This window comes from Zingiber officinale, chromosome 6B (assembly GCF_018446385.1).
Source record: "Zingiber officinale cultivar Zhangliang chromosome 6B, Zo_v1.1, whole genome shotgun sequence".
Taxonomy (NCBI): Eukaryota; Viridiplantae; Streptophyta; class Magnoliopsida; order Zingiberales; family Zingiberaceae; genus Zingiber; species Zingiber officinale.
Genome location: NC_055996.1, coordinates 2,188,094 through 2,207,711, shown reverse-complemented (window position 1 = coordinate 2,207,711; position 19,618 = coordinate 2,188,094). Strand labels below are relative to the sequence as shown.

At 35.2% G+C, this 19,618-nt stretch overlaps 2 protein-coding genes across 7 annotated transcripts; both read right to left on the bottom strand.

Moving 5' to 3' along the window:
* Nucleotides 1-3,776: 3,776 nt before the first annotated feature.
* LOC121989893 lies at nt 3,777-4,218 on the bottom strand. The gene has a single exon (XM_042544194.1). The coding sequence runs from the start codon at nt 4,191-4,193 to the stop codon at nt 3,777-3,779; it is 417 nt and encodes a 138-aa protein (XP_042400128.1). The 5' UTR covers nt 4,194-4,218.
* A 1,409-nt stretch (nt 4,219-5,627) lies between these two features.
* LOC121991699 (stress response protein nst1-like) lies at nt 5,628-17,754 on the bottom strand. 6 transcript variants are annotated; one of them, XR_006114706.1, is made up of 5 exons: nt 17,618-17,754; nt 15,786-17,534; nt 14,435-15,221; nt 5,909-6,283; nt 5,628-5,825 (listed from the first exon to the last, which is right to left on the bottom strand). XR_006114706.1 is itself a non-coding variant. In XM_042545706.1 (3 exons), the coding sequence occupies exons 2-3, from the start codon at nt 17,385-17,387 to the stop codon at nt 14,559-14,561; spliced, it is 2,265 nt and encodes a 754-aa protein (XP_042401640.1). In that variant the 5' UTR covers nt 17,388-17,534; nt 17,618-17,754; the 3' UTR covers nt 14,433-14,558. The 6 variants fall into 6 exon arrangements, 1 of the variants encoding a protein (XP_042401640.1); XR_006114705.1 differs by having other exon boundaries at nt 5,628-6,283; XR_006114708.1 differs by having other exon boundaries at nt 5,628-6,246.
* Between the last annotated feature and the right edge of the window lie 1,864 nt (nt 17,755-19,618).

The following is a 19,618-nucleotide window of genomic DNA, read 5'->3' as shown; positions in this document are numbered from 1 at the left end:
TCTTTTTGACACTGGTAGCATTTAACCTTCCTTCTATTTCTTTGATGTTTTCTGTTCTGTAATTCTTTAAATTTATTAGACTTAAGAAAAATGTAAACTTTCTTACCATGTACGCTTCTATGTCTCCTTCCAGATCTGAATCTGACTTGGGTTCGTCCTTCTTGGTGGCTCTTAGTGCCAGATTCTGGCTTGACTCTACTGTTATACCTACACATCGAGTCTCATGTAATTCTAAAGTTGAAAACAATACCTCTAGGGTACTTACCTCCAGGTTCTTCGAAATGTAGTAGGCGTCTATGATCAAAGTTCATTCAGGGGTTTTGGAAAAGGTGTTTAGTGCGTAGCATACCGAATTCCAATTGGTTACCATTTCACCGAGGTTGCCCAATCTGATGATCAACTCCTTGATCTTCGCGTGCAGTTCGATTACCTTCTCACCTTTTTCTAGATGAATGTTCGTCAGTTTGTTCCGAAGAATGTCCCGTTGTGCGAGTTTCACTTCAGATGTTCTTTCGTGGAGTTCCAGGAACTTCTCTCAAAAGTCTTTTGCCGATGTGTAACTTCTGATGTGATTTACTTCTTGAGGCGGTAATACACTTAAAAGGTGATATTCCGCTCTGCTATTGGCTACGAAATTGCTTTACTCTTTTTTCATCTAGAGGTACTCTTCTTTCTCTATGCCTTGTTGATATTTTGAAACTACAAAATCGTACTTAATTATTAAAAGAATTTCAAAATCGATTTTTAGGAATACTTTCATTCGGTGTTTCCAGTGTGCGAACTCCCACTCAAACTTTGGTGGGATGAGGCTTGGTCCGACCATTGATTTTGCTTTAGTCTGTGGTTAGTCCTTCTCAAGCATCCTTGCTCTGATACCACTTGTTGGTCCCTTAGTAGCCGGCTAGAGATGGGGGTGAATAACCTGAAATAAAAATAAAACCTTTCTCATCTTTTCAAGCTAAATTAAGAAGCACTTGCATAAAAAGAAACTTAATTAAAGAAAAAAAAGAGACAAATTGTTTATTTGGTTACATCCTAGATGATTGTTAATCTAATACAAGTAAAGTTCACTAAAAGTCTCATTCAGGCAGAGAAGCCAGTTACGGCAGTTAAAGTGCTCAATTACAAAGCTAAACAGAAAGAGAATTAATTACAAGTGTTGTTCTATATTTCCTAGGTCCAAGGGTCTTTTTATAACCTCTGAAAAATTTTATCCGAGGCTGGAAGGCGCCTCCAGTGAGGCAAATGATGATAAGATTTTATCTTCGCTAACGGTTATTTTTGCCCAGTTTAAGGCGTCTTTAAAGGGTTGAAGGCACCTTCCATGGGTGGTTGAAGGCGCCTTCCCATAGAAAGGCGCGGAGGCACCTCCAACCACACTAAGGGCACCTCCAACAGCTCTGCAACTCCCCGTTGGCTCTTCCGTTATGCCGATCGCCTGGATGATCTCATCCATCCGAAATTGGGCTCACCCGGACCCATCTTCCGGCCTTCTCCTCGAGTAAGATTCCACTCCGGCTTCTCGTTCCTCGGAAACACCGCGTGATCCTTTCTCGTCCGTCAGCGTACTCTTCCGTAGCACCTCGTCCCTCGGACATACTGAGCCCGTCGACTCTCTCCCATTTCGTCCTTCTCGCTAGCTGAGTCTTTCGCTCATCTTCCTGTGCTCCTAAGTTCCTGCACACTTAGACACAAGGCATCAAATACACACATGACCTAACCTGACTTGGTTGTGACGTACTTATACAATCCTTCTTAATCCACTTGGACTTTACTTGTCTAACTCCAGCCAGGACTTTCCTTGCCAACGTGAGGTCCTCCTTGACCCACTTGGGCTTTCCTTGCCAACAAGCAGTCTTCTTGACCCACTTGAACTTTCCTTTACCTAACCCTCGAGTTAGCACTTTACCAATCAAGTATCAGTCCTCCTTTGGCCTACTTGACCTTCTTTGCCAACGTACGATCCTCCTTAACCCATTTAGACTTTCCCTTTACCTAACCCTCGAGTTAGGATTTACCTTGTCTAATCTCCAATTAGGACTTTACCAATCAAGTACCAGTCTTTCCTAACCTACTTGACCTTTCTCACATATTGTCCAACAATATATTGTCCAAACATATTGTTCACAATATATTGTCTAACTATCAAAACTCAAAGTCGAATACATTCAAGTTTGGTCAAATTAGTCAACCTTAACCCAAAGAATGATTATACCAATAATCTTCCAACAGATTCCACTGCTTACTTGAGCCTTTGGTGAATTTGTTCCGCCTGTAACTCTTTCTTCTTTAACTTGTCATCTTTATTAGTTCAGCAATGGTCACTGATGATCTTCCTCCGCCATCCATTCATATGAAGGACAATAGGGACACCTTACAACTGTCCTATAAAATCCCTCGCCGCCATCGAGTCTGCATTCCTCTTCTAGATCAACGACCTCACCTCCCATCACTCGGCTATGTGACCTTCTTTCATGATCAATTGCTTCTGTGAGATTTTTCAATATTTTCATCTGTCTCTTCAACAGTTCAATCAATGACAGATCCAAGAATTCAAGCATGGAGGGACGATTTTTATACGGAATAAGGAACGATATCCTCTATCTCCATCAATAAAATCCATAATACTAGATATTTCACCGTTGATAAAAGAGGGCAACCACTAATGTCCCCCAATCCGGCCCTGAGTTCAATCCTAATACCTTTTGCTTGAGTACAGTAATATTCCATTCTTTTTTCTATCCAAAAATGGCGGAGGTTAAAAACTACTATTTCACTGCTCGACCGGCTTCCCAATTCTTAGAGAATTATCCAACCTCCCATAAGTTTTGAAAGACCCGATTTATGTCTTATCAGCCAAACCATTTAAATGGCCTACCGGAGTTGCTCCCTCAACCCAACTTAGGTAGATTTAAGGAAACGACTTGATCAAATGGAACGATTACGTTTCTTTATTTGCCTTAAAAGTACTTTAATTTTAAAATTATCAAAAATATAAGTACCAAAAATAGTATTATTCTTTTTTTACCCCTCCCGTTAACTTTCTAAATCCCCTCTTTTTCATCATTTTCCAATGTATCCCATCTCTCCCAGATTAAAAAAGATCAATTATGATCTCATATCATTTTCCCGATGGACCTGATATAGGAATATATCATGCTCATCGTGAGTTTGATATTTTTCCATATCAAACCTACTCTTGATATGATATAATATTAATTAAGTCCGGTGTTTATGTATTGAAAAATAATGTGAGATTTAGGAGGTTAACGGGAGTAATAGGAAGTGAATAATATTATTTTTTATATTTTTTTATAGTTTTAAAATTAAGATATTTTTTTTCGTAAATAAAAAATTTTGACCGCTCTGTTTATCAAAAGCCGTTAAGGAAAACCTCTCTTTCAGGATGTGATAGACAACAGTGTGTGACTTTAGTCTCCCTTTTAATTTTTTAATGTATCTCATTCTTCATATCGATTATTCAAAGACGACCCGTCGATCCCTTGGCATTAGTGCAATCGTGGCATGTCGCATCTGATGCGAGCCCAGATTTTCCATAACACCTAAAGCACAATTTTGAAAAAGAAAAAGAAATTTATTTTTCTAAACGCAAACGTAATAGCTAAAAATAATATTGTCATAATGCTGACATTTATTTATTTATTTATTTATTTATTGCCACGGCGTTTATAATTCTATGCAAGTTTTTTTTATCGATAGTCTTTTATTGCCTTAACTTTAACGCCAACGTTCCTCTTCCTCCGCCGCCAGAGTCTTCACCGGCCGTGGACCAGCTCCGAGCATTTCGTCTTGATCCACCGGAACCCCTTCCGCAGCGACGCCTTCAGTTTCCCCTCGACCGCGTACGCCTTGTAGCTCGCCACCCGCTTCCTTCGCCTCATCTCCGGGTCGCTGAAGCACCACACCGAGGGGGCCGCCCCCGACGACCGGCCTCGGCGCCGGGGCGGCGGGAAAGGAGGGTCCGGAGACGGTCCACGCGGCGATGGATGGGAAGTCTCGGAGTACGGGTGTCTGGTCTGACTGGCGCTCAAGACGTTGCCCTTCACGATCTCCGGCTGCCGACCGTCGCCGGCGTCGGCGCCGTAGGTGCGGAAGCCAGTGCGGTATCCACTATCGTAGTCGGAGGAGGAGCGGAGGTCTTCCCGGTAATGGTTCCGGCCGAAGACGCTCATCTCCGGTGAGCGGGGAAGAGGAGGAGAGAAGAGATGGAGGCGGGAGGAGGATGAAGAGGTGGAGAGAAGGATTTGGCGGGGCCTGGTTTTAAATTTGCTAAATTTAGAAGGACGGTGTAGACTAATTTAGAGAGAGAGGGAGTTGACAATTGCGTTTTTAGAAAGCAGCGTTGAACGGTAATATGGCTATATTCGCCAAAGTGTTATCTTTGAAGAAAAAAAACATGAAAATAGATTAAATTAATTACTAAATATGTCACATATTCTTATCGATTAAATTAAAAATAATGTTGATATTTTTATTGATTAAAAAAAAATTTGACAGATTTTATTTATAAAAGGGAAATTAAATCGTTACCTTGAACTTCTTCACGTATAACTATATAAATACAAGCATATTCATCTTTTGCTATTATATAAATGAATAGAAATGATATATTATCCGACGTCTTCTCCAATCTAATGATGAATGAAATTTGATATGAATGATTTGATACAGTTAAAATTTAATTTTTTTAATTCCTTATCTATATGTAACAACTTTTCTTCTCTTTTCTCTTAAATTAAAATAAATAATTTTTTTTCTTCTTAAATTAAAATAAATAATTTTTTTTCTTCTTAAATTAAAATAAAATTCTCACTTTTCTCTCCTATGATTACACTTAACAATCACTATGATACTAATTTTTAAAGGTAATGTAGCTGCTACAACATATAACAGCTACAACATAGTAGCTACTTCACTATTGTAGTAGCTGTTATATCATTATAACAGCTACTACATCATTATAGCAACTACTGTATCGTTGTAACGACTATTGTACAGTTATAATAACTACTACACCTTTGTAGTAGCTATAACTACTATAATATTATAGCGTCAATATCATAATGATTGTTACATACAATAATAGGAAAGAAAAGAGATAATTTTATTTTAATTTAAGATAAAAGAGAGAAAAGTTACTGTATGCAGATGAGAAAGATTAAAAAAATTAAATTTTAACCGTATCAAATCGTTCACTTCGGATTTTCTCACGATCGCGCAGGAAACGTCGCTTAGTGAATTAAATGTATTCTTTATATATATATATATATTCTTAAAAAAAATACATATATATTTTACAATTTACAATTTGATATCAATAAGGAGAATAAATTAATTCTCTTTTTTTTCAATTTGATATCAAGGAGGAGAACTAATGTATTCTTTGTTTTTTTTCCTTTGTTCATTCTATTTTGATGTTTAGTTCCTTCCTTACATCTAAACTCAGCTCAATTTGACTCGTTTACAGCCCCATTTGGCTCGGCTCGTTTACCCGCTGATGCTTTTTTGTTTTTGAAAGTAAACGAGGGAAAAAACCAGACAATTGAAACGTTTGTTCATCACATTGTAAATATTTAAGATCAATAATGAGAAGTGAAGCTACGGCGGGTCGAAATTTCAAAATTTTCACAAAATCTTTCAGAATGCAATCTTGAATCGAAGTCCAGGAACAACTAGACGTGATGCCACCATCATGTACACCCAAGGAAATCATATTTGTCATCCGCAAAAGCAATGAATGTCAACGATCCTCCCGAGTTAATTGAAAGAGGGGGGAAAAATTGAACATTGGATCTTTGTCGACGCTGGATATCAAATGCGCAGCATCATTCCAAATAAACAAAATATTTTATCAATTGGACTGGGCAGGATAAAAGCAGTCACAAACCTGTTTCAACCTTGCAGGCAATCTTCATTCTATCAGAATAAAACTGTGAAACCGGGCTGATTTTGTCGATGGCACAAGCAGAAATCGTATGATTCGAACAGTGGCAGGAGATGATCCAGGCAGTGACAAACAGCAATTGCAGCAAAAATTTACTATGTAACAACCTTCAGATGGAAACCTTTGTTCTTGATCCAAATTATCTTAACGGGTGGGAGAATGAACAGGAGAAGAAACTCTTCTCTATGATGCTTCCACCACACATTACATTCAAATCCTCTTCAGTCTCTTGATCTTCACAAACCACGCAGAAAATCAGAACGAATTCCCTAAAAGGTGATCTGCCAGATTGGTTTGAGCTAGTTATTACTGGAAAACCTTGAGCCAAAGAATATGAAAAGAAGCTGTCAGGCAAATCATAGTAGATAGGAAACTGCAGAACTATCCATACCAGAGATTTTTATTTGACCCAACAAAGTGAAAATGACATAAAACAGTAGCTGCATGCAATGACACTTAAGCTTCGAGAAATAATACAGATTGAGATATATCATGTTTTTCAAGAAATAAAACAATAACAACAAAAAAGGACAAACAATCTGTTTGATTGCATGAAATAACTATTTTTAGGGAGCAAAATTGGTAAGGGATAGAATAGCAATACCTATATTTCAGTCCGGTTCATGGAACATAGTAGATGCTTTATGAAAATTTTCAGTCTTCATAATAATAAAATATAGCTATAAGAAGTAGCCCTGCCTAGCCATACCAACCCGCCTGCCAGACCGGTCCTAGTACCAGCCTGTCCGATTCAACCAACCGTCTGGCACACTCAGCCAGACAGATCTTCCCAGGCCTCTCGCCTGGTCCTAACAGCTTGATCAGCCTATTCAGCATGACTAGTCCAAATACATCATGGACAATCTAATATAATTGGTTTGAAGAGAATGACAATAGAAATGAATCCCAAGTTATCCCAGGATAAGGATAAATTTTAAACAGAAACAGTTAGAACAACACCCTAGTAAAGTAATTCAATTGGTCCTTTGTATTGAAAGTAAAGAAGCTTGAAGTGACCCATTAAGGGAGAATTATATATCAACTCTTAGATAGCTAATCCAAATATAACAATTAGAGTTGTGAAAATAAATAGCATGACATTTCCTCAATCCAATCAATGAAACAGAATTTACATGACAGATACTTAGTCTAGAATATAAGTGAACTCAAAACATTTTTTGTGCTTCATTAATTAAAAAAAAAATTGAATACTAAGATACTTAAGTTCAGTCACCAATGTTGATGTTCTGCAGTGATGGTATATATATATAACCTAATTAGGTGGATAAAATGACTATTACTAGTTTATTATTGTAGCAAAAGATGATTACGCTCAGCCCAAATGTCTCATCCTAAGGGAGGTAAATTACGAGGTCAGCTTATAGCCGACCGCTAAGTAGCTATGAATTTTTTCTCTAAGGGCATGCGCCCGCCAAGAATTGATCTCTGCCTTATTATAGCAAATCAATTACCATCTAGCCAATTGGGCACTCTCGTAGGGACTATTACTAACTTATTATCGGAACTAGCAAAAGAGGTACATTTTTTTCCAACTGAAACAATAATCAACTCTGCCCATTACAAATCAGTCATGGCTAATCTCAAGCCTAAATAAAAGAGGAGGATTACGTTAAGTTGTCAGCCAGCGTCAAAACTATGAAAAATGTTCAATGAATGAATTTATTAAATTATTGTACTACTGCTAGGTTATTCTCCGAAAGGAATGCATTGTGGGGTCCGACTGTAAAATCTCAGCAAAGACCGTCACATATCCAGAACTCGGGTGTATTGCTAAATATACAAGAGTTAATGTTGCAGAGTCCAACTATAACGTATCGGCAAGGACCACTATATCTCCATGAGAACTTGGGTGTAGTATTGAATAAGCAAGAGTTCTCATACCATACGTTGGATAAGAACAAATATAATAAAAAAAACTAATAGTCTAAGATTTGGAACATTGAACATATGAACCCTCACTAGTAAATCAATGGAGGTAATAGATACAATGATTATGAGAAAAGTTGGAGTAGTGGGAAAAAAGAGATTGAATTATAGCCTTTAAGATAATAGTAGCAAAAGAAACTATAAACATAAATGAATTAGTGTAGTAGGATTAGATGACGCTACCAAATCAAGATTTTGGGATGACTTAGATAAAGTATTACAAAACATTTGGTGGTTTTGGGGCGCCTTAGATAAAGTATTACAAAACATTCTACCAAATGAAATGATTTTAATAAAAGGTGATATAAATGGACATGATGAAATGAAAAATGAAGAATATGAGAGGGTGCATAGAGGTTATGGGTTTGGAACGAGAAATAAAGAAGAGAAAATTATATTAGATTTTGTAATAGCATGTGATTTTATATTAGTTAATATATTTTTTTTAAGAAAAGAGAAGAACACTTAGTCACATTCAAAAGTGGGAATAATAAATCGCAAATTGACTTTCTTATGATTAGGAAGAATGATAGAAAGATTTGTAAAGATTGTAAGGTCGTCCCTGGAGAAAGCTTAACTATCCAATATAGATTAATAGTGTTGAATAGACGCCTCAAGCATAATATCAATAAAAAAATATATACGACTCCTAAAATTAAGTGGTGGAAGTTATGGGATGGGAAGTAAAATATATGTAAAGAGAAGGTATGAGTACAAGTATTAGGTGAAATATATAATAACTCTAATATAACATTGAATAAGATGGTATTAAAGTTGAAAATAGTAACGAAGAGTGTAGTCAAAAGGACATGCACCACTAAATAAAAAATCTTGGTGGTGAAATGAGAAAGTATAAGAGAAAGTGAAGGAAAAACAAACCGCTTATAAAAAATTATATATTTGTAAGAATGAGAAAAATTTTAAAAAATATACAATAGCAAAAAAAAGAGGCTAAGAAAGTAGTGAATAAAGTAAATAATGAAACTTTGAACGATTATATAAAAAATTGAATACAAAAGATGGGGAAAGAGGCATTTATAGAATAGCTAAAGTGAGAGAAAGGAAAACTAGAAATCTTATCCAAATAAAATGTATTAAAGATGAATGTAATAAGGTACTAGTAAATGATGAAGAAATAAAAGAACGATGGAATTGATATTTTCATCAACATTTTAATGAAGACTTAGGTGACCAATTTAGGTAATTTAAGTAGGTCAAATGAGTATAAAAATTTAAATTTTTATCGTAGAATTCAAACTTCAGAAGTAGAAAAAGCTTTAAATGGAATGTACAATGGAAAAATCGTTGAAGCATATGATATTCCGATAGAGATATGGAAGTATCTAGGAAAATAAAATATTGAATGACTTACAAAATTATTTAATATGATATTGAAAACGAAAAACATGTCTGATCAATGGAGGATATGTACTCTAGTTCCCTTCTATAAGAATAAGGAAAATGTATAAAATTGTGCAAACTATAGAGGTATTAAACTAATGAGTCATGTCATGAAACTTTGAAAAAAAAAGTAATAGAGAAAAGATTAAGGAAGAGGTCACAGTAACCGAAAATCAATTAGGATTCATACCTGGAAAGTCGACAATAGAAACTTTACATCGTCTGATAATTAATTAAAAAATATCGAGAGAAAAAACAAGATCTATACATAGTATTCATTGACTTAGAAAAAACTTATAATAAAGTCCTAAGAGAAATTATATGGAAAATTCTAAAAAAAAAAGATGTATTAGCACAACATATATTGAACTAATTAAGAATATGTACGAGGATGCAACGACTAGAGTAAAGACTTTAATGGAGTAACTGAAGTATTTCCAATAAAAATAGGGTTGCATCAAAGCTCAACACTAAGTCTCTATCTTTTTACACTAATTATGAACAAACTCACTAAACGCATTCAAGGCACAATGTGGTGCATGTTGTTTAAAGATGATATTGTTTTGGTAGATGAAACACATGAAGGAGTAAATGCTAAAGTAGAATATTGGCGGGAAACATTAAAAGGAAAAAAATTTAGACTTAGTAGAGTAGAGACAAAATATATGGAATTTAAATTTATCAATATTAGACGTAATGAGACAATTGTTAAGATAGAAGATGATGAGTTGTCCGAAACCGAGAGCTTTAAATATTTAGGATCATTTTTGCAAAACGATAGAGAAATTGAGAGAGATGTCTTGCATATAATACAAGTATAACGGTTGAAATGGAGGAAAACGTCGAGTGTTTTATGTAATCGTAAGATACTTCTAAAATTTAAAAGAAAGTTTTACAAAACCGCAGTTAAACCTAATATGTTATATGGAGCTGAATGTTGGGCTATGAGTCAAGCACATGAGCAGAAGATGAGAGTTGTAGATATGAGGATGTTAAGGTGGATGTGTGGACATACGAGAATGGATATGGGACTGTAAATGAACCAAGTGTTCGTGAACAAGCTTGGTGTTCGGCTTGGTAAGAACTTGTTTATGTTCGTTCAATATACACAAGATTAATTAAACAAATAAGCTTGAACACATATGTGTTCAGCTCTTAACGTTCGTGAACAACGTTTGTGAACAATGTTCACGAATCATATTCATTAATAAAACTCTTTTTAATATGCTAAATAAATAATAAAATAAAATAAATAAATTTAATTATCAAGCTCAATAACTAATCAAACAACTAAAAGTTTCAAACAATCAAACAAACTTGAATTGAGAGCTCGATAACATCTAAACGAACCAAGCTTGAATTGAGAGCTCAATGCCCCCAGGGCGTAGCACAGACGGTGGGCGCATGACATCTTTGGCGTAATGGTCAGAAGTTGATTCTCAAGAACTGACAACCTGGGGTTTACCCCACCATGCGTCTGACGCCTGTGTACCTACATGTACCTCCCTCCATATCCGTGGGGCCGGCACTAGTGGGGCGTTAATGTGACAGATCTACATTTGAATTGAGAGTTCGATAGCACCTAAACAAACCAAGCTCAAGTCAAACTTTAAACAAGCTCAAGCTCATAAAAAATAAACCAAGTCAAGCTTGAGCAAGCATTTCAAAAGCTTGGTTCATTTTAAGCTCAACTTGTTTACAGCACTAGATGGACAGAATAAGAAATGAGAGCATTGGAGAAAAAGTCAGAGCTGCATCTATTGAGGAAAAACTCCAAGAGACACGTTTAAGATGATACGAACATGTACTTAGATGATAAATAAATGCTTCAGTTAGACAATGCGAAACTATAACAAACACACATATCAAACGAGGAAGAGGAAGATCAAAAAAAACTTAGTTAGCAACAATAAAACAAGATAAATTTATTTAACTATAGATGATGATATATTAGGAGATAGAACTCAATGGCGTAAAAGGATTTATATAGCCGACCCCACTTAGTGAAATAAGGCTTGGTTGTTATTGTTGTTGAAATAATAATCAATCTCTAAATGTGTTTCGTCCTCTCATCAAAGTCAAATTAGAAAGCAATGTACATGCCAACTTAATTATCACAATCCATCTTCATTGGTACTAGAAACATTAACTTTGTCAACATACAACTTTGTTAGCACTAAAAACAGCATTTAACTTTGTCAATAATTGCTTGAGTTAGATAAGCTCCCATATAAGAAAAATAATTGCTCAGTGTTCTACCTCTACACAGAACCTCAATACAATAGTTAGCTTCTTGACCTTCAAAGATATCAAGTTGCATTCAAAAACACAATATCTTGATTTGAATTTTTAAAAAAGTAACCAATCTGCATCTATATATCCCACAATTTGTATGCAGTCGTGGCTATAATATTTGAGACATTCTCGAAGGATCCTTGAGATGTAGTAGAATTCTCAAGGCTACTTTCCAATTGTCCTAGAATGAAGACTCAAGAAATTAACTAATATCAAGCTTATCCACCCCCCCCCCCCCCCCCCCCAAACACACCCACACCCTTTCCTCTATTTTAGCATCAATATGACATTAGGAACAAACTCAACTCAGGCCTTTTGGACAAAGTCCTAATTGTTGCTGTGGTGTTGCTGCTGAAATTTCTAGAGGAGAAGACTATCGAGATGTAGTGGGAATAGAAAGAATTGCCGTAGGAACAAAAATAAAATTCCCAAATAAACTTGGGACTTCATTAGACTTGGATGTACACAATGTGGTTGAAATTAATGGTGTACTAAAAGAAGATTGTATCTGCAAAATAAAGGCATATTGCAACGAGGAGAATAGCATTCATACTCTGTGTGTGATAATGACTAACAAAGATGAACATGATAAATCTAAGAAATAATTTCTCTACCAGAAGGCAAGAATTGAACAAAACAGCAAACCAGATACACAGGACAGAAGTAAAGGGAATAACAAGGAAAGAGAATGGCGAAGGGAACTTCACCATGAAGGTTTGAAGAAGGCATATAATACTTATAAGGCAATATGCAATAAGAATAATGTCACCCAGAATTGCAGGGGAACCTTCATATGAAGCAGCAAGGTTTTGGAATCTCAACAAATGCATCTTCTTCTCTTTAAACCTCTGTAATTGATCTATTGTCAAATCGGTTTCCACTAAAATTTTGTTTCCCTCTAGCTGAACCTTAATCCAAACTAAGTTCTGTGCCAAATCCAGTCAACAAATATTTTATTCTTCTTTGCAACTATAGTTCTATTGTTATTCATGGCTGGAGTGCTTCTACCTCCCGTCTTTCATTATCTATGGCTGGAGTGCTTCTACTTCCATTGATCTGCAGATTTCTAGATTGGTTTGCATATTTGCATTCCTTCCATATGATTTCTTATTGGTTCTTCAGAAATCCATTGATTAGTTTCTGGTCATATCTCCTGCAAGTGTTTTGGATTTGAACTGAAGGATGAGTTGTAATTATAGACATATGGCCTTCTTGGGAATAAGCTTTCTACCTTTAGTGTACCAATCAAGGAGGATATATGGTTCCTTCAGTTCCAAGCTTATCAAAATTGATGTCCCAAGACCATGATTCTAGTTGATAGAGGTAACTCTGATGCATGCATCTTCTATAGGTAATATAAATAAAAGGTCATAAATACACAAATTGCATAATTAAGTTTAAGCAACTATTTAAAATATATCTTTTAAACAAATTTGCTATGAATGTATAGTGTTCATACATAAAGGGAAGCCTAGTGCACGAAGTTTCCCACCAATGCAGGACTACGGAAAAGCGTCGGACCACATTGGGTCTATTAGATGCGGTCTTACCCCGCATTACAAGAGGCTGTTTTCACAACTCAAATATATCAAACGGCAACAACTTTACTATTCCGTTCATACCTCTATCAAATCATGCAATCCTATAAATGGATTCCTAAATCCACATTTTTATTTGTTTAGTATACATGTTCAATAAAATCCGTAAAGAAGCTAAGGCCCATTCAAGGACTACTTTTGAGATTAAATATTATAAGTGGGTTCAAATCCCATGCCTGACTCAAACTTAACAAGCCTTTCAATCAACAAGCTTGAGTGTGAAGTTTTAAGCCCACTTGAACTTCAACTCAATTTGAGGTAAATAAGTTTTCATTTAAAAAATATTTGAATAATTGTTCCTAGCTCCATTTGGCTAGATGGCATACCTCGGTAGAAAAGGTGATTATTTATCCTCTAATCCAAACAAAACATTTTTCCTAGCCAAACATGACATGCTTATGTGAGTTAAAGAAACAAGGATGATGAGAACTAAATGAGAGAACACAATCTGTCATCAGGGCTTTCATTCGTTATGGATTATCCTAAAGTTCACACAAGTAGAAGCAAAGAATACAGCAAAATGAAGTTTCTTTGCAATCCACTTGTTTCATGGAGAAAGAATACAGAAGTCAGTTTATTATTCTAAAATTAAGGTTAGGCGATGATGATGACAATGAAGAAAAGGAGGAAAAAGGATATATGATGTCAACAAAATAAATGCAGCTCCTTAAAGCAAACTATTGAATGATAATACCATTTCTTCTCCTAACCAAAGAGTCCAACAGGCTCAGCTACTACATAGCTCATCTTAGTATCCTGTGGCACATGCTCGACTTAACCAACAAGTGAATTAGAGCATGACAAGCTTTGCATTTGGGTTGGTTGGGACTTGAGGATGCAAGTAGCAAGCAATCATATTATGATCCTATGGGCCAACCAAGGCATATAGTTGGGCCCGTACAACTCAACACATAGGTCCTTCTAAATATTGATATAAATTCATGTAATTTCAAACAGTTACTAGTATATCTTTTGTTTTGAATTTTTACTACTACTACTGAATGTAAAGTCTCTTAGATTACAATAATGACCCTCTCTTTTTGAAGAGCCAGTCATTTTCTCATAGATTAATTCATCATCAGTTTGACCAAATATAGTAGTAGGTGATCATAGCTTTTTTCACCTACAAATACCACAAAAAATGTAGGAAATTTTCAATGAAAAAGAGTCCTAATGTCCTCATTCCTTGTAAACAATTTATAGATAAAAAATAGAAAGTTAGGCATACCAAGTGCAGAATCCCTGAATAATTCTTTTAAATGACACTTTGTAAGGGAGTATACTCCCGCATGGCATCATTCAAATATTAAACTTAAGCCTTCTGTAGTGCACTGAGCTAAACTAGCTTCAGATTATAAAGAAGGCTTATCGTTCTGATAGCACTGTTCAGAAACTGACACTCTGTTCCAAGAACTCAACCTTTGCGAGCTGTGTGAGTTTTCCATCCTTCGTCCAATTTCTGATATCATAAAATCAGTTCCTACATTGCCCTGTGATGCTCGAGTCTCCTGAAAACTTTGCCTCAATCTATCATTGGACAACATGATGCATATACGTTGCTGTAGTGCACGTCGACCCAAAACAGTTGATGGTCCAACACCATGGGGCTGAGATATATAACTGCTATTTTCCACTGATCTTGGCGAAACATTCAGATCAATTTCATGGAAATAAGGTTGACTTGATCTATGAAAATTTGTATTACCACAAGGGGTTGAAACCTCTGTTTCAATGAGACTGCCTAACATGTCAATATTGCCAGCTGCTTGATCATCCCCAAAATCTTGATTTTGCAAGTATGATGAATCATCAACTGCAGATTTACAACACTCACAGTACCAATTGCCTTCTGGCACTTCCCTCCCAAGACCAACACAATATGTGTGAGCAGGCGAATCACAGATATCACACAGCAACATGAGAGTATCATCTCCACCTTGATGGCATTCTATGCATACCACATTTTCGTATGGATCCAGCATTCGCCTTATTTCTTCCTCAGAAGGTTGATAAACCTTCGCCAACAAACAATAACAACATATGAAATATTTAATTAGAAATTGGTAAAAGTTTAATGTAAATAAGAGAGAGAGATAGCAATAACATACATGCAGAATAATGAGATTCAGTCTAGCAACAAAGAAAAATAGAAATATACAAAATAATGTGCATTTGTTATATTGTAGTCATACATGACTGTAGTGCACCAGAGAAATAAAATAATCAGTTAGTGTCGGTAGATATTAAGAACACCTAAAATTTTCTCACAATCAACTGTACTCAATCAAATCAATTTGTAACTTCCTTTTGTGGATCCTTATTATATACAGATAAAAAAATATATAATTCAAATAGTTCCTAAGAACTTAATCACTATAAACAATCCTTAAAAACATTGAGTTATACCAAGATATTTGAGACTGATTCTTTTCAAAACTATTTTTGACTCAATCAATTCAACCTAACATATGATTGCATCAAGAAGATGACCAATATGTGGTTACAATGCAGTTAACCAAAACAATTGTTGTCAGATAAACTTTTCCTTAAAGCTATTGCAAAATGAATTGAATACCTACCTGATCACGCTTTTCAACTTTGATAACTGCTTTCCTTAACCCGAACCCTGGATCTGATCTAGAGGACTTGGTAATGGTTCCAAACCTCCTCTTGCAAACAGGACATCGTGACTCTACCTTTGACCACTCCATTATACATGGAAAACAAAAAAAATGAGTGCAAGAATTCAACACTCCTCTAACTGTTGTTCTATGTTCCTCTGTCAAGCAAATACCACACAATGGCTTCCCTGATTCCTCATTTTCTTTCTCCTTACCTTTCTCAACGCTTTTTATTCGAGCAACTATCCTATCTGTCTGTAGCAGATTCACAATCCCACTACTCCCCAGATCCCTCAACACATGCTCAGAAATGTTATAATCACCATCTGAACAAGATTCTGATTCCTCAAGTGACACTTTTTGCCTTCTTATCACAGAACTTTTAGTCTTCTGGATACTCCTGCTTTTGTTCCTTGGTTCATCCAACATAATGGCCTCCTCTACAAAATCATCATCAGAACTTACAAAATCAAAATCAGGCGTATCTGACTCCTCCAACAATTTCTTCTTGGTGTCCTTTGATGTTGAGCTCATCTTCCTCCTTGCTTTCTTGGTTGTCTTGGTCTTTCTACTGGCAGCAACACGATCTTTCACAATAAAACCATCATCGTGCTCAGATCTCTTCTGGCATCTGTTTCCCCTTTTCTTTTGCCTTGAAATCCATTGCTCCTGCATCATACCACCCTTCTTCATTTGTCCTTGCTTTTTCAATCCAGAAGGCATTGAGACTTCCTCATCAACAAGATCCTGCTCATCAGGTGAGAAATCCTCATCCTTTTCATCTTCCTCCTCCATCTCCTCTTCCTCATAATCTGAACCTTTGGCCTGTTGGTTGTGAGGTTGAGCTGCTGGTGCATTTCTGTTCCTCCCTCTCTTTCTAAGCGATAAAACTTCTTTTTCATCAGTTTCTTCTTCTTCCTCTATCTCCTCTTCCTTATACTCTGAACCTTTACTCCTTCGGTGGTAAGATCTAACTCGAGATGCATTTCCGTTCCTTCCCCTGTTCCTGAGAGATAAAATTTCCTTTTTTCCATACTCTTCTTCTCCCTCCATCTCCACTTCATCATAATCTGATCTTTTGGTCTTCTGGTAGCGAGATCTAACTGCACGTGAATTTATGTTCTTTCTCTTCCTCCTAAGAGATGGAATTTCCTCTTCTTCTTCTTCTTCTTCTTCTTCTTCTTCTTCTTCTTCTTCCTCCTCGGCCTTATAGTCATCGTCGTCATAATATGAAAACCTAGGTTTCTTCACCGCCCTCTTTTTGGCTCTAGAAAAGCACTTCAGACGTTTGGGCCTCCGCCCCAACGAGATCTCATCGTCCTCATCGAGCTTAGCCGCCGGCCGATTAACATCATCGGAACCGCTGGCGGACCCCCCAAACTCGAACTCTTCCTTAGAAGCATCGGACGCGTCGAGGGCTTCATCAGAGCTCTCCTCCTCATCATCTTCCTCCTCCAAGACATACTCCTCATCGTCCTCATCATCGGAGATCTTGGATCGGTGGAGGTGCCTCCCGCCCGGCGCGGCGCGCTTGTAGATGACCCTCCCGCCGCTTGCCATACCACCTACTACAACAACGCGCCTTCTCCAAAAAAAAAAGTGCGAAATTGCTGAGAATTTCCAGCCCAGCAAAGTTCTCTCTACGGCAAACAGATGAGATTGGAAGCAACCGAAGCTGTTCCCATATGCTTTGGCCTTCGCTTCGTTCTTGCGGCAATAATGAATGAAGAATCAATATCTTAGGAATCAATAAATCGCCAGAAGTGGGCTTACTTTTGCGGCCGCCGTACCTTATTCTAGAAAGAGGAGACGGGGTTGGCCGGCGGTGGCGTGGCGTGGCGTTGCGACGTCGATGTGATCGACAAGAAGGTAAGCACACGGCCCGTGTTGCACGGGAGATTGAAAAACGAAATGCGTTGTCGTCCAGGTAAATATAATAGTGGAACAAGTTGGCACGACAATTTTGAATTCTTGCGTTACAAGATAAAGTTTTGGGCATTTTATCAAGGACAGGTTTGAAAATACCCAAAACTTTACAACTCTTTTCGAAATATCATTTAATGATTTATTAATATCAAAATGTTTTTAGTATTTTAATAATTAAAAATAATAATTGGGAACAAATATTCGGATGTTTGATTTTTCAACTTTTTATCAGAAAAAAAATTTAAATATCTTAATCAGGTACGTTATTTTTAAAATTATTAAATGTGGTATTTAATTTTATTTTTACCCTTATTAGTTATTATTCTCAATCGGCTGCTAACCTGACTTACCTTCTCCGTGTTGACCTTGGGACGGGTTGACGGGGGGCACTGGGGACGAGCGTATTCGTTTTTTACCATAATTATGATAATTAAATCGATTCTTTTTAATAAAAAATAAAAATAATTTATTTCTATTTAAAAATTTATTATTTTAAATATAATAAATGAAATTAATATTTGAAAGTATTGATATAATTAAAAGATAAAAATATAAGATCGGATTATATATCATTTTGAACTATCTAAGTTCATTAGTCAATTTTAGTCAAAATTAAATTGACTTAATAAAATTTGGTCCTATGTATTAGTCTAGTTCTCTTGATTATATAAATATTATCCAATATTATTTTGATCACTATATTGAGCGCAGTAAATTTTTTTAATATAAAATATGTCCAAAAAAATATAATTTATTTTTAAAAAATCATTACTTTAATTATATTGGGTCAAATTTATGTTTAAGCAAATGAATATAATTATAAAAACTACACAAACTCAAACGATATGATTTTACGTAATTTTGAACTCTCTAGTTCATCAATCGATTTTGATTAATAAACCTAAAGAGTTGGGTCAAAATCAAATGATGAACTTTGAAAAATTAGTATAATGTAAAATCATATCTTCATCAAATTCTTATGATTATATATACCCTTAAATATTAATTTAAGTCAATATATTTCAAGAGTAATGATTTTTTAAAAATTAATTGGTTAAAAAAATAATCATTCGATTGTTTCAATTATAGCAATCCGATTGCAACCAGATATTTAAAAAAAATAAGTATATAATTTAATAATTTTAAAACTAAGATATATAATTTAAATATTTCTAAAACTTTCCTACAGTTACCCAAACAAACGGTTGAATTTTAAAACCGTATAAACTGTGCTTTCAATTTATTGAATAGGTGAATTGAGAAAAAAAACCATCTATTTAATATAAAAAGAAATTAAGGATTTTTAAATAATAGAATATAATTTATTTGATCATTTATTCATGATTTAGACTCTGTTTACCAATTTTAAAAGAAAAAGAAAAAAAATTCAAATGAAAAAAAATTTCCTTCTAAGAACGAAGAGAAAAAGAAAAAATAAATACATAATAATAATAATATATGAATAAAAAAAATATTGAATCCATGGCTCGCGTCGAGCGGTGAGAGCAGAGAATGTGACGATGTGACTAAAAAAAGGGAAATTATTTTTCTGTAAAATAAATTTAAAAATAGAGTCGATAGATTCATAAATTGTCCGTCGATTATTTTTATAATAAATAAATAGTAATTTTTTAATAAAATAAATATTAAAATATTCCTATAAATAGAAACTTTAGTAAGTGCATATTAATTTCTTCTATCACTATATCTAAATAATTCATTTTATTAAATTTATATCATTACTTTTCACTACACATTATATTAATATGCATAAATTTTCATTATCTTTAATAAAATATTTTATTCTCTTTCTTCTATTTTTTATTATTATATTTATGGAATGAGAGAAGAAGAGAGATTAAAAA

Excerpts from the sequence above, each read along its gene's own strand:
- LOC121989893 (XM_042544194.1), bottom strand. The coding sequence starts at position 4,193 with ATGAGCGTCTTCGGCCGGAACCATTACCGGGAAGACCTCCGCTCCTCC.
- LOC121991699 (XM_042545706.1), bottom strand. The coding sequence starts at position 17,387 with ATGGCAAGCGGCGGGAGGGTCATCTACAAGCGCGCCGCGCCGGGCGGG. Across the intron at positions 15,222-15,785 it reads AAGTTGAAAAGCGTGATCAG|GTTTATCAACCTTCTGAGGA; the intron begins GTAGGTATTCAA and ends TTGTTGGCGAAG.